The 13,629-nt window shown below is 42.2% G+C and overlaps 1 protein-coding gene across 2 annotated transcripts in view; it reads right to left on the reverse strand.

Annotated features, from left to right (window-relative positions):
- DTNBP1 (dystrobrevin binding protein 1) overlaps positions 1–13,629 on the reverse strand; it is a 93,350-nt gene that overhangs the window by 24,637 nt on the left and 55,084 nt on the right. For both annotated transcript variants that reach the window (XR_014790217.1, XM_084850273.1), the window contains exon 8: positions 3,393–3,548. Coding sequence is in view for 1 of the 2 variants with exons in the window: in XM_084850273.1 (XP_084706399.1) it covers positions 3,393–3,548 (156 nt within the window). In the remaining variant the exon portion in view is untranslated. The remainder of the gene's footprint in view (positions 1–3,392; positions 3,549–13,629) is intronic.

Consider the following 13,629-nt stretch of genomic DNA (forward strand, 5'->3'; position numbering starts at 1 on the left):
CCTGCTGTTGCCATTCTATTTACAGCTATACCACCTCAACCAATGCTATGCTATTCCCCTCTCCAGGTTAGCCCTATATCTGGGAACACATTCCGCTGTTATATTCTTAATGCATGTATATCTGCCTTCTTGGGTATACCTGGTGTTATTAGACCTACAACTACTGCCAGTTGGTGGGAGAAATGAGTTTTTTAAAGGCACAGAGAGGTGGAGAGGTTCAGGGAGTGGCTATTGAAACAGCAGAGGGCAGAGGGAGAGATGGTGGTTGGAGCAAGCTGGATCGTTATGGGGGTGGGGAACACAACAGGGAATTGGTTGCTCTCAAGCTGTCCCCTGTATCAGAACGCCTGAGTAGCCCTGGTGACAGCTGCCCTGGGTTGAAGGTACTGCTACTGAATGCCCAGTTGGAGAATGGGAAAATGACTGCCAGCCAGGGCTGGATCCTGGATGAGTGTGCCGACCTGATCTATCACGGAGACCTGGTTGGATGAGACTGGGGGAGTAAACCGCTCCCAGCTTTGCCCATCTAGGTTCTCCATGATGCAGCAGGAAAGACCTGAGAGGTGGGGAGGCGGAGTCACACTCGTCTATCGTAATTCGATTCCCCTGTCCTGGTGACCCATCCCAGTCTCCCAGTTTCGAATATCTGTATCTGAAGGTGATTGCTCAGGACAGAATAGGGATTCTGTTGGTGCACCGCCCACCCCGCTGCTAAACAGTCTCCCTTCCTGAGCTAGCCAAGGTGGTCTCAGGGTTGGTAATGGAGGTTTCACTGTTGTACTGGCAGACTTCAATGTACACACTGAGGATGCCTCATCAGGAGTGGCTCAGGACTTCATGGCTTCCGTGGCAACCATGAGTCTATCCCAATTAGTATCTGGCCCCGGTCATTCAGTAGGGAACACTTTGGATCTGGCTTTCTGTATAGGGTGGGATAATGGTGATCTGGGGGTGGAGGAGCTTTCTCTAGTTCTGTTGACATGGACAGATCACCACCTGGTGGGATTTAGTCTTGCCAGGACTCAGAGCCTCTACAGGGACAGGGGGGCCAATTAAAATGGTCTAACCAAAGAGACTCATGGATCTAGATGGCTCTTGGGGATTTTCCTGTCACCTCAGTAGGTGATTCTGTTGAAGCCCTGGTTGATCTCTGGAATCAGATCTCTGGTTGATCATTCCTGAGCGTCCTCTGCCACAGAGTGGAGTCAAACAAGCCCCCACGTTTTCCAGGATGCTGAAAAGAGTGGGACAATGACTAGAGCGATGTTGGTGGGAAACTCAGAATGGATCTGATCGAACATCGGCTAGAGCTCATTTAAAAGCCTACTCTGTGACAATGAGGGCAGCAAAGAACCTGTACATCTCTGCCACCATTGCATCTGCTCAGAGTTGCCCAGCAGAGCTTTTTCAGGTGGTCAGAGGCATGTTACCTGCAAGAAAAAGGGGCAGACTGCTCAATAGCCTGCTGTGACCAATTTGCATGACACTTCACTGATAAAATAGATCATATCAGTGCTGACTTGGATGCTATAGTTGATACAGGTCCAGTGGATGTTACTTTGGCTCTTGTCCAGTTACAATGGATACTTTTCAGACTGTACAGCCCAAGGATGTGGACAGGATCCTTGGAGAAGTGAGGCCTACCACTTGTGTGCTGGAACCTTACCCTTCCTGTTTTATAAAAGCAGCCTGAGTGGGTAAGGGCAGTGGTGAATGCCTCTTTATGGCAAGGTGTGATTCTGTGGAGCATGTGGTGGCTTCTCAGCTCCAGGGATTTTTGAATAAGATGGATTATGTAGATCCATTTCAGTCGGGCTTCAGACCTGGTTATGGGACAGAGACTGTTTTGGTGACATTGGTGGACAATCTACACCGGGAACTGGACACAGGGAGTCTGTCCGTTAGTTCTGCTGGATTTTTCAGCAGCTTTTGATACTATCAACAATGGTATCTTTCTGAGGCATCTGTCTGAGATGGGACTGGTAGGTACTGTTATATGATGGCTCCGGTCCTTCTTGGAGGGGCCGGAGGATTCTTGTTTGACACTGTGGCCATAGGCCTACAGTGTCCCTGAGGGTTCCATCTTAGCCCCCATGCTATTTAACATGTACATGAAACCTCTGGGAGAGATTGTCTGGAGTTTTGGGATTCAGTGCCACCAGTATGCTGATGACACCAAACTCTATCTCTCCTTTCCATCTAAATCCAAGGAAGGTGTTCTGGTTTTAAATTGGTGCCTGATGTCGGTAACGAACTGGATGAGGGCAAACAAAATGGAGCTTAAACCAGACAAGACAGAGGCGCTCCTGGTCAATCAAAAGGCAGATCAGGGAATAGTTGATTCAACCTGTGCTGGATGGAGTCCAGACATTCCCCATGGAGTCCAAACACTCCCCATGAAGACTCAGGCTAACAGGCTGGGTGTAATCTTTTACTCAGCTCTGAACTTGGATGCCCAGGTAGGTCTGAGTGGTGGCCAGGAGTGTTTTCGCACAGCTGAAGCTAGTGCGCCAACTGCACCCATTCCTAGAGATGTCTGTTCTGGCCACTGTCACACATGCCTTAGTTACATCCCCTTTGGATTACTGTAACACGCTCTATGTGGGGCTGTCTTTGAAAACTGTTCAGAGACTTCAGCTGGTCCAGAATGCTGCGGCCAGATTACTGACCAAGGCTGGGTACAGGGAGCACATGACTCTCTTGTTACAGCAGCTTCACTGGCTACAGGTCTGTTTCCGGGCATAATTCAAAGTGCTGGTTTTGACCTTTAAAGCCCAGGCTACCTGAAAAAACGCCTTCTCCTATACGAGCCTGCCCTGTCCTTAAAATCCTCTAGAGAGGCTCTTCTTTCAAGACCACCACCCTCAGAGGCAAGTTTGGTGGCCATGCGAGAGGCCACTTTTTCAGTGGCCATTCCCAAGGGAGGCTAGGTTCACTCTCTCTCTCTCTGCTGTCTTTCTGCTGGAAAGCAAAGACCACTTTATTCAAGAAGGTCTGTAAGTGGATCTATTGGTTTGGATGTTGTTTTTATTTTGTAATTGTTATGTTTTTATTGTATTTTAATGCATTTATTGTTTTAATCTATTTTTAAATTGTTTTTGTAAGCCGCCTTGAGTGTCATTTTTTGGTAGAAAGGAGGGGTATCAATCAATCAATCAATCAAATAAATAAATACCTAATGCAAAGCTGATCGCAACCTGCTCATGGCTTGAAAAAGAGACTGGCTGGGCATGTAAGCCATTCCTGAAGGAAGAGTGGGATATAGATGTAAGGAAGAAATACATCTTGCAAACTCCAACTCAGGAAATACCAGGAGAGTGCTATGGTGACTGTGCAAGTTTGCTTTTGTGATCTAGCTTGAGAGTTAAACACAGAAAGATCTCAGTACTTGCCTCGTCTTTCAGCTATTTGCAGATAGCCTGTGGAGAGGTACTGTTCCATGTCCTGCTGGAAAGCTTCTTCAAAGAATTTCTGCCGCTCTTTTAGCTTCATTTGTTGGGTATGCTCCATCTCTAGCACCTTCTGAGCATGCTCTGCATTGACTTCAGCTACAGTAGGGAAATGCACATTGAGCTTGAATGATTCTCATTTTACAAAGACCTCACCCCAATGAAGTAAATTCTGATGAAGCTAATAGAACTAAAGTCATTAAACAGCTGGATTCACATTTTAAAAGAGGAAGTTCCTTAGGCATCTAACACTAATAATTTTGTTTTATTAAACAAAACTATTACAGAGCGGATGCCTGGTAAGGCCCTTTTTAAGAATTATGCATCACAGCATACTGGAAGTGCAAATGAGTCAGGGACATCAGAAATTAGGGAGAAGCCATTCTGTTGAAAGAATAAAGCTGCAAAATGAACATCAGCGCTTGTTCTTTGCCATTCTGCAGTCAAAGGCACAAGCTTCTGTATTCTTTTACCTAGAGCAAAACCCCAAAGTTTGTCTCATGTAGTGAGCAACTGCTAGTTCTATTATGTATGATGCAGAAATGCAATTCTTTTGTAACAACAAAAGGCCAGCAGCTATTAGAAAGTACAGAAATCTCTTGATTTGCCCCTAATATTGCCTGACAGTGTTGAATTTTAATGGCAATATCTTTTTCCCTTTATCCCCAAAATAGACACAGCAAGATAAACAACAAATGGAGTTTATATAATCTTTTAGCACCCCCCCAATCCCCACAACTCCCAATTAGCCTTGTGTGTTTCAACGTTTAAAGTATAACTGGTTAAAACTAACATCACGTGTACTAACATGTCTTTAACTGTCATGCCTTCCCTACCAAGGAGCCTTGAAAAAACTGCAATTCCATAATGGGATTTCAGCATCCTCACAAATGTACCATCCCCACGGTTCTTTGCTAAAAAGTAGATTGTTGTTGAATGTCAGCAGAGACACTCCTTGATGTCACATGCAGCTCTAAGATAAATTAATGAGATTCTTTCCTTCCTCTTTCCACCTGCCCAGAGGAAGCAGGTCTGCTCCATACATGAGAACTGCAGTGGGCCACAATCCAGAGAGCTACTTCAGCATGTCCAGTAGCATTTAAAAGCTGCTTTCCTTGAACACCAGGCTGCTCTGCTCAGTGACAAACTGCATTTTGAGCTCCTTCATGTTTTATGAGTGGCTGGCTTGTTTGCTTAAAAAAAAGTGGTTGAAGATTTACCTGGGAGAAAGGAATTAGTCATGCAGTTCATGAGGTTTAGTCATGAAGTTTGTGGCTTGTTCTCTAAAGATAATTTACTGACAATATCAAAATCCTGCTGCAGGAATTACTCAGACCAAGCATAAAAAGAAAGAAAAGGCTTCCTTTATATTTATTTTGAAAAACAAAAAAAAAGTCAGCAAATTTAGAAGTGAAGCAGATGCATCATTTATTTTACAAAGAAACAAACATGTTCATTCTCATGAATGTTGCTACAAGCAGAGGCCTCCTGAAGTGGGCACTTGATATTCACCAGAGTGAATATCATGCCTGCACCATCATATATGCATTATGACCTTTCTCGCATCCTTGAGAGAACAGCTACTGAAGTTTGGTGAGGGTATCCAATTTTAGAGGGAAGTTTTAAAGGACCTAAGTATTAGTAGCCAATGACTTAGGAGAATTAGCAGCACACATAAACTTCCTCCCAACACTGAATTTCCCTTGTATTCCTGAATATTTAAAATAAAGTAAGACAAATTTGTAACAGATGCATTCTTGCTCTTCACGAGTTAATCTCAGTTTTCATCTGAACACAGGGGATAAGTGTTTGTTTTATTTTTAAGTGCACCTTGCTCTCTATTTTATAAATTCTTCTTCGTGGTCTCTGTGCATCACACATAGGGCCTCTGTGCCTGCCGGAGCCTCAATTTGGGAAACGTCTATAACCGAGGATCATTTTGGCCAGGAACCATCCCCCACCATCCTACTCTGCATGTCCTAACGGTTCCTGCCCAATCCATCAGTTCTTTTGACTGCTGTAGCAGTTGCCTCAATGGGAAATTCCTGCATCAGTTTGACTGTTCTTCTTATTGCTGAGGTTTAATTTTCTTTTCATTTTATTCTAGCTTTTCTTCTGCTATTGTTATTCTATAGTTCTCTTTTGCATTTTATTTCATTTGCATTTGCAATCGTTGATCGCTATCTGCCTCACGCAGATGGCCCTACAGGCCCCTTTTCAAAAGTGTTTGTTGAGGGAGCAAGCTACCTCCCACAGACAGACACTCTTTGTGCCTGCTTAGGAGAAGCTCACGTGGTTGAAGCATGCCCACATTGCCAATTCTTCTCAGAACAGGCTCGCAAAAATCGGGCCAACAAACTGAAACTCTTTGGAAAAAGGCTCTGGAAGCAGTGGATGCGCCCAGGGAGCAGAGGTCTCGTGTTTCCGAAGCAATTGCTAAATCCTCCAGTATGGCTTCACCACGACCCATGTCACTGAAGCAGTCAATTTCGACTAAGGAGCGGGCAGACCCACCGACGCCTGGGCATTCCTTGTCACTCATGGTGGCAAAAAAGCTCACTAAAAAAGCAAAAGCTTCAAAACCACCTGTAGAAGAGCAGACAGAAGAAGAAGAAGAAGAAGAAGAAGAAGAAGAAGAAGAAGAGGAGAAAATCGTCTATTCCTCCTCCCCTGCCATTGTTAGACATGCCTATCCCAACTATTCTGGCATCGGTACCAATGGCTTCAGTACAGACTGTGGATCCGGGCCTTTTGGTATCGATACTGGAGAGTGAGATACGCAATCCTTCACCTGTTCGACTGCATATTACTATGCCTCCTTGGGTACACACCTGCCCTCCACCGATATTTCATCCAGACATTTTGTGCTCAAGAGAAAGATCCCCAGAATCTCCGCACGCACTTGGATCAGATCGCAGAGTGGATTTCTATGGAGATAGGGATTATCGCACAACATCTAGTTCACCGTTGCGAGACTGGGATCAATATTCCGTTTACCATGACCCACCACAGAAACCAAATTATTGGGATGATTGGGAGCATCAAGATCAAGACAAGTATTATGATCGCATGTGATACAGGGAGCGCCTGTGCTTTGATACTGAACAACCCCATCAGCATTGCTTTCCCAGCCTCCAATGGAACAAGTCTCTCCACCACCATCTCCATCAGTGGTGTGTGATTTTCTTCCTCCATCAGTTCCACCATGTTCTTCATCTTTGATGAATAAACATCAGGAGTCACATCAGGAACTATCTTCTTCAGTTCCAACACTGGTACAGGTTCCACAATCAACAAACCTTTTGAGTTCCACAATCAACAAACCTTTTGAGGCCGCAACAACCAAACAGTCGGATGCTGAAGACTATTAATCAGATTCCACTTCCTATTCTTCAATGCCACCTTCCATTTCTTCCCCTGATGATGTTGTATGCACTCAAGAAAGAGTATCACCATCAGAAGATATGGGACATTTTACTAATCAAGTACTTCATATGGCAGATAGGGGACACCAGCCAGGAAATGCCATTAAGGCCTTCTGCCCAAAGCACAATAAACTGCTTGCTTGTCCAGGTTTGTGAAGATAAGTTATTCAACTGCACACCTTTCCTTAATTATATAACTATTATATTCTATAACTGAAAACAGCACATGAAAAAGTAGAAGCATATTTTCAAAATATTGCTGCACATATGAACAAACAATTCCCTAAGGTTTGTTGATATCTAAAAGTACAATATGACAACTATCAAAAAAAGGATGTTGACAGAAAATCTATACATTTGTTATCAAATTATCAAATGTGCATTATCTAATAAACATTACTTATAACGTAAGTTATCAAGTGTCATAAGGGGCAATATTCCATTCTCTTGCCTTTGGGTGACTTACTGTATTAAATTTTACAATCTTCACTAGATTGATAAGTAACAGGACAAATCAATACATTCCAATTGCTTTGATTAGCTTATGTGTATTGCTGGTAGGATGTTGCTCTAGGCCAATTTCACAATCCCTGGAAGCATTTCCCCTTGAAGCTATTCAGTCTGCCCTGGGAACTCATGCTAGAAAAATTAATAGTGACTAGCCAGGACGAAATGCAGAGTCACTGCACTTGCACATCGATTATGGTGTCCAGAAGCACTGGTCTACATAAGAGTGTGCAATCATTCACATCAGAAATTGAACTTTGCCTTCTATAATGAAAAGTGAAGAATCGTTTCACTTTTAAACAGGTAATACTCTCCATGTCTCCACTAAGGTTGCCAGATTACAATCCAGAGATCCCACCAACACCTTTTAAAGTTTCAAGGAGTGGGAGAGGTTATAGGTGCTGCAGCTGCTGCCCAGTCTCTCTTTGGACCTTCCTCCCCACCCCTGCTATAACAAGCAGGAGCCCAATTATACCTCACAGCAGAGAAAGCAAGTGGATGAGCACAGAATGGAAGGGTGCTATAATTCCTCTTCAACTTCCTCAGCACTTTTAAAAGGAAGAACTAGTACCTCTGCTTAGACATTTTATGGCTCACAGTTTTACCATGGGTGTATTGCACCACACACTGAAATACTTCAGTTTAAACGACTCCAGCTTATATGTACTTTTACACTGGCTCCAATGTTGAATTCTATTGACTGCATTATAGTTAGATTTTGGCAGCTATAAATATGTATTTCTCATCTGGTGATGAGTAGCTAGTGACCTCATGGCATCCCAGTTTCAGCACTGCCTAGTAACTGTACATTTTAAGTAGCTGTATCTGTTGAAGCAAAATGTTTTCTGTCATTTACCTAATGCCAACAACCTTGCCTAATTAATGCCTCTAAGGTCAGTATCGCCATTTTATTCATCATGCAATCACAGTCTATTTCCTCTTCCATGTATACTGGAAAATGTGACACTCTGTGGTATGATTTTATGAAAAACATTGCTGTTCCTAATTCTCCAAGCAATCAATTCCATTTAATAATACAGTTGCCCTTTACAGCCTCTCTTTACATGTCATGATTACCGCTATTAGGCTGATTTGGGGACACTGGAAACTCCTCCAACATAAACTTGCTTTGGGTGATACATATACAGAAGTGCCTCATATCAATTAATCAGCCCACAGATATTGTATATTCAACATTGGTACCTTCCTAACTGAACGTGTATGTCACATCAGTGTTCCCAGCTCAATATCAGTCTGAGTAAAGGGACAGATGAATTTTACCTGCCTCAAACCTTAACCATTGATTTGATCAGAAATACAGTCTGATGTGGGAATAACAGAAAATACAGAACAATACCATGGAACAGCGCCCAACTTGAAAATAATATCTCGATCATTTATAGCAGTCCTATTTCTTAAAGAAAACAAAACACACAAAATACAAAATTTAAAACATAGAAATGCTTTTCAAGACAGCTTTCTCATGAAGATAGCTGTAACAAAATAACAAACATCATTTCCTTCTGAAATCAGTGTAAAACTAGATACGTATAACATTACTGGTCAGTTACAAAACAAGAATGATAATACTATTACCAAAAAATTATCCTTATAATAAGCGTATCAGTTCCATGGAAGCTTGCTAAAATAGGGTCCTGCACACCTATTTTACTTACCTACATCAATAATGTCAAAATGTTTTTTTCAAAGTTGCTGCAGATCATATAATTAACACCAAAGTACACATCTAAAGACTTTACATTCCAAGCATTTAATTTGTAAAAGCAGCTGGAGGAAACCCAGTGTTCCAAATAGACTAGCGGAAATATTACCATAAATCAAGCGGAAAACATGTTATTTAACCTTTCATGGCGCTGCCAAGAACTAAAAACACTTTAAAAAAATGCTTGCAGAAAGTGCAAAGATCCAAAAAAGCATCTAGTCCATGATATTCAGATCAATACCTCTGCACAAAACCTCAAAGTATGTAAGATTTTATATACTGGTAAATTAATAATCCAGTGTTATAGTTAAAATCAGAGAAGTTACCATGAATTCCCCTCTCTCTGGGTTTGCAGGATGGGGACAAAAATATAACCTAACTTTAGAGTTTGCATTAAGGATGCAGCTGGTCTACAAATTTATGTTTCAGCAGCTGCTCCCTGCCCCTTACGACCTCATAGATATTTTTATTGTTGATACAAATGACAAAAGTTATTCTCTTTTGTAATACTCAACGAGTCTGCAGTTCCCAGAATCTGAGACTGCCTCACCCACCCAGATTAAACATATCGTCCTACCTTATTCAACTAAGACTGATGGCTAACAAACCTGAGAAAAGTATGTGAAGGCTAGCTCTTACCTTAAAGTGGGAACTATTTTGTCAGTGGACATGGAAAGGCCCCAATCATCTACTAGGCTGTCCCATGGAAACTCCCTGCCCACTTTCACAGATGCCATGATGTCTGCTAGAGCAAATGAGCAGGACATGTAGGGCAGAAGTGAATGAGAATACATCCGTCAGGACTACTCATGCAACATGAAAGGAGTGGATTCAAGGCCACAACACAGAGTGTACCTCCTACTCACTCCACTTTTTGTAGTCAATTGTAATTCTCCATGGGAATAGTTATGGACTAATGTTGGTCGCTGATGAACAGGGCTGGAATCCACATTATCTTGAGGTCCGCAATTAGCCTTGAAGGACTTGTTTTGGGCTTTCCTCATGACTGCTCTAAAGGGATTTTGTGTGATACTCCATGTCTGTATCATAATCTCAGGTCGTATTTTTGGAGTACTGCGGCAAAGCCCACAGAGTTATCGAATAGGAGACATCTTTGGGTTGGCTCACAAACAGCATAACAGACTATTTGCTGTTAGAAGTAAGAGAATGGCTGCTATGGTGGCCAGGCATTGGCCAAATGGCTGCCATGGTGGCCAGGCATTGGCCAAATTAAGGACAATGCACCAGTATGAAGAAGGTACAAAGTTGGATGCTTCCAATGGCTTTGTACCCAGAGTACTGTACCATGCTAAGATCCTAGGATTACATCAGCTGCCCCAAGACAAAGGGAAGCTTTTCTGGGCAGAGGTGAACTTTTCCCCCTGATCTGCCTTCTACCAATATAGAACTGAACTTCAGTATGAAAGAGTAGGGAAAGGGAAGAAATCAGTCAGAGAGCAGGAAGAGTTTTTAGGGTGTTGGGGAGAAGAGAGAAGCTTTACTTCTTTATGTGACTCTTAGCTTCAGCTCTCTTTTTCAATTACATGCTGCTAATTTTTTCCCTGATGCCTTTTTGTGCTCCAACTTTTCTCTGGAACAGAGAGAAAAGAACTTTGCTTTAAGATTTTATTCTTTTTTGCTTGCAATAATTTTACACTAGAGTATGTTTTCTATGCTGAATTTTCCACAGACTCTTAACACAGTTCTGATTTATCTTTGTTTTTTCTTTGGGTTTGTTCGTCCCTCGGAATTATTTTACACACATTTTTGTGCTTCCCTGGTGCCAGTTTATCTTTTCTCCTGAATTTGAAGAAGCTTTGCTTTTAGACTGCACTGCTTCATTATCAGAACTGTTCTTTGCCATTTTAACAGAGTTAACTTTTTCAGTGTTGGATTCTTGGCTTACAGACAACTTTGAATAGTTTTTGTTTTCACAGGTGTAACCCTTTTCCATTTTCTTTTCTTTATTCCCTTGTCAAGCTCAAGACTTCATTACTTTATTTTTAAACATTCCCCTCAATTTCCACCTAGATTATTTTTTCCTGGATCATCCCCCGGGGCACCAGGTTGATTTCCACTAACCTTCACCTGAGCCCATATGAGCCTATCTCCTCTGCTTGGGATGGGTAGGTCTTAAGTCTTCCTTCCTTAGCCTTTAGGCTACACTGCTATACAACTGGGAACATACTAAGCTTTAATTAGGGGGCTGGTGGAAGATATGGGGCAAATGTAGGGCTGTATAATCATAGCTAATTTTGCTTGTTGTAAGGCTTGTACATAAAAGCCAATTCACCTTGTTGCTCCACATTTTCTTTTTTTAGTTAATCATTGTTTTATGTCTTCCATGCATATAATGTTTCTTATATTTTCTCTACTATTCAATTATAGCATACTCATATTTTTCTCTGATTTCTTGTGTATTGTGCCTTTATCTCATAAATCTGGTTTCTCATTTATCTCTTGTGATTTAAATAAATCTCTTAAATCTATTGTGCCTATAAATAGACTCTGGTTATTTCTAGCAGCACTTTCTTGACCACTGGGGCAAATAGAGAATATCATTTTCATCATACTGCTGAAACTGGTGATCTTACTTGTTCATACATCAGGCAGAGATTCAGGATAGGATGGTATGGTTGCCAATCCCACACCATTACCTCAGGGGATTTGACTATTGACGGCATTCATCAACAGACATCAGCCTTTCTTTTGTGACATTCTGTTCCCAGTTGACTACATAGCGAATGATCAGGATGGTACTATTTTCAAGTCCCTATCATTTATTTACCAAAATATTTTGATACGTCTGTAACAACTGCAACATGTTTTCATCCTAACTTTCTCTCTCCCATTTCTCCCAACTGCTTTTTGGAGGAACAAATTTCATTAATCTGGTGAATTATGGCCTTGAAGAATTTTTGATTATTATTTTTTACATGTCTACCACCATCACCACAAGTGTAATTGCTGCCAACAACAAAAGCTTTAAAAGCCTAAGTCTTGGAATATCTTTTTCCAATCAGAAGCAATGGTTGAGTCACCATTAATGGTTGAGTCACCATTAAAGCCCTCTAAATTTGGAGTAGGTTTGCACTGTTGAACAATGTTGGTTATTCAGCACCAGCAAGAGTACACAACTTATCTGTTTCCCAACATACTGCTAATGTGGAACTGTGTTTTTGAATTAGATGCCATAAACTGAGACTAGAAACACACACATGAAATCCAAGCTGCATCTGTGTACTTGCTTTGCCTTAGAATGTGTTGTTGTTGTTGTTCAGTCATTAAGTCATGTCCGACTCTTCGTGACCCCATGGACCATAGCACGCCAGGCCTTCCTGTCCTGCGCTCTCTCCCGGAGCGTGCTCAAGTTCATATTCATTGCATCCGTGATGCTATCTAGCCATCTCATCCTCTGCCGTCCCCTTCTCCTTTTGCCTTCAATCTTTCCCAGCATCAGGGTCTTTTCCAGGGAGTTTTCTCTTCACATTAGGTGGCCAAAATATTTCAGCTTCAGCTTCAGTATCTGTCCTTCCAATGAGCACTCAGGGTTGATTTCCTTTAGGATTGACTGATTTGACCTCCTTGCAGTCCAGGGGACTCGTAAGAGTCTTCTCCAGCACCACAGTTCGAAATCATCGATTCTTCGGCGCTCAGCCTTCCTTATAGTCTAGCTCTCACAGCCATACATTGCTACTGGGAAAACCATAGCTTTGATTAGACGGACCTTTGTCGGCAAGGTGATGTCTCTGCTTCTTACTATGCTGTCTAGGTTTGCCATAGCTTTCCTCCCAAGCAGCAAGCGTCTTTTAATTTCATGGCTACAGTCACCGTCTGCGGTGATCTTGGAGCCCAAGAAAATACAATCTGTCACTGCTTCCATTTCTTCCCCTTCTATATGCAAGGAAGTGATGGGGCCAGATGCCATGATCTTCGTTTTTTTAATGTTGAGTTTCAAACCAGCTTTTGCACTCTCCTCTTTCACCCTCAACAAGAGGCTCTTTAGATCCTCTTCGCTTTCTGCCATTAGGGAGGTATCATCTGCATATCTAAGGTTGTTGATAATTCTCCCGGCAATCCTAATTCTGCCCTGTGATTCATCCAACCCAGCGTTTCTCATGATGTACTCTGCGTATAAGTTAAATAAGCAGGGCAACAATATACAGCCTTGTCGTACTCCTTTCCCAATTTTGAAGCAATCGGTTGTTCCATGTCCAGTTCTTACTGTTGCTTCTTGACCCTCGTACAGGTTTCTCAGGAGACAGGTAAGGTGGTCTGGTACTCCCATCACTTTAAGAATTTGCCACAGTTTGTTGTGATCCCCACAATCAAAGGCTTTAGCGTAGTCAATGAAGCAGAAATAGACGTTTTTCTGGAATTCTCTTGCTTTCTCCATGATCCAGCGAATGTTGGCGATTTGATCTCTAGTTCCTCTGCCCCTTCAAAACCTAGCTTGTACTTCCGGTAGTTCTCGGTTCACATGCTGCTGAAGCCTAGCTTGTAGGATTTTGAGCATCACCTTGCT

This window comes from Heloderma suspectum, chromosome 4 (assembly GCF_057233095.1).
Source record: "Heloderma suspectum isolate Gila_16-S chromosome 4, 16-S_ref, whole genome shotgun sequence".
Lineage (NCBI taxonomy): Eukaryota > Metazoa > Chordata > Lepidosauria > Squamata > Helodermatidae > Heloderma > Heloderma suspectum.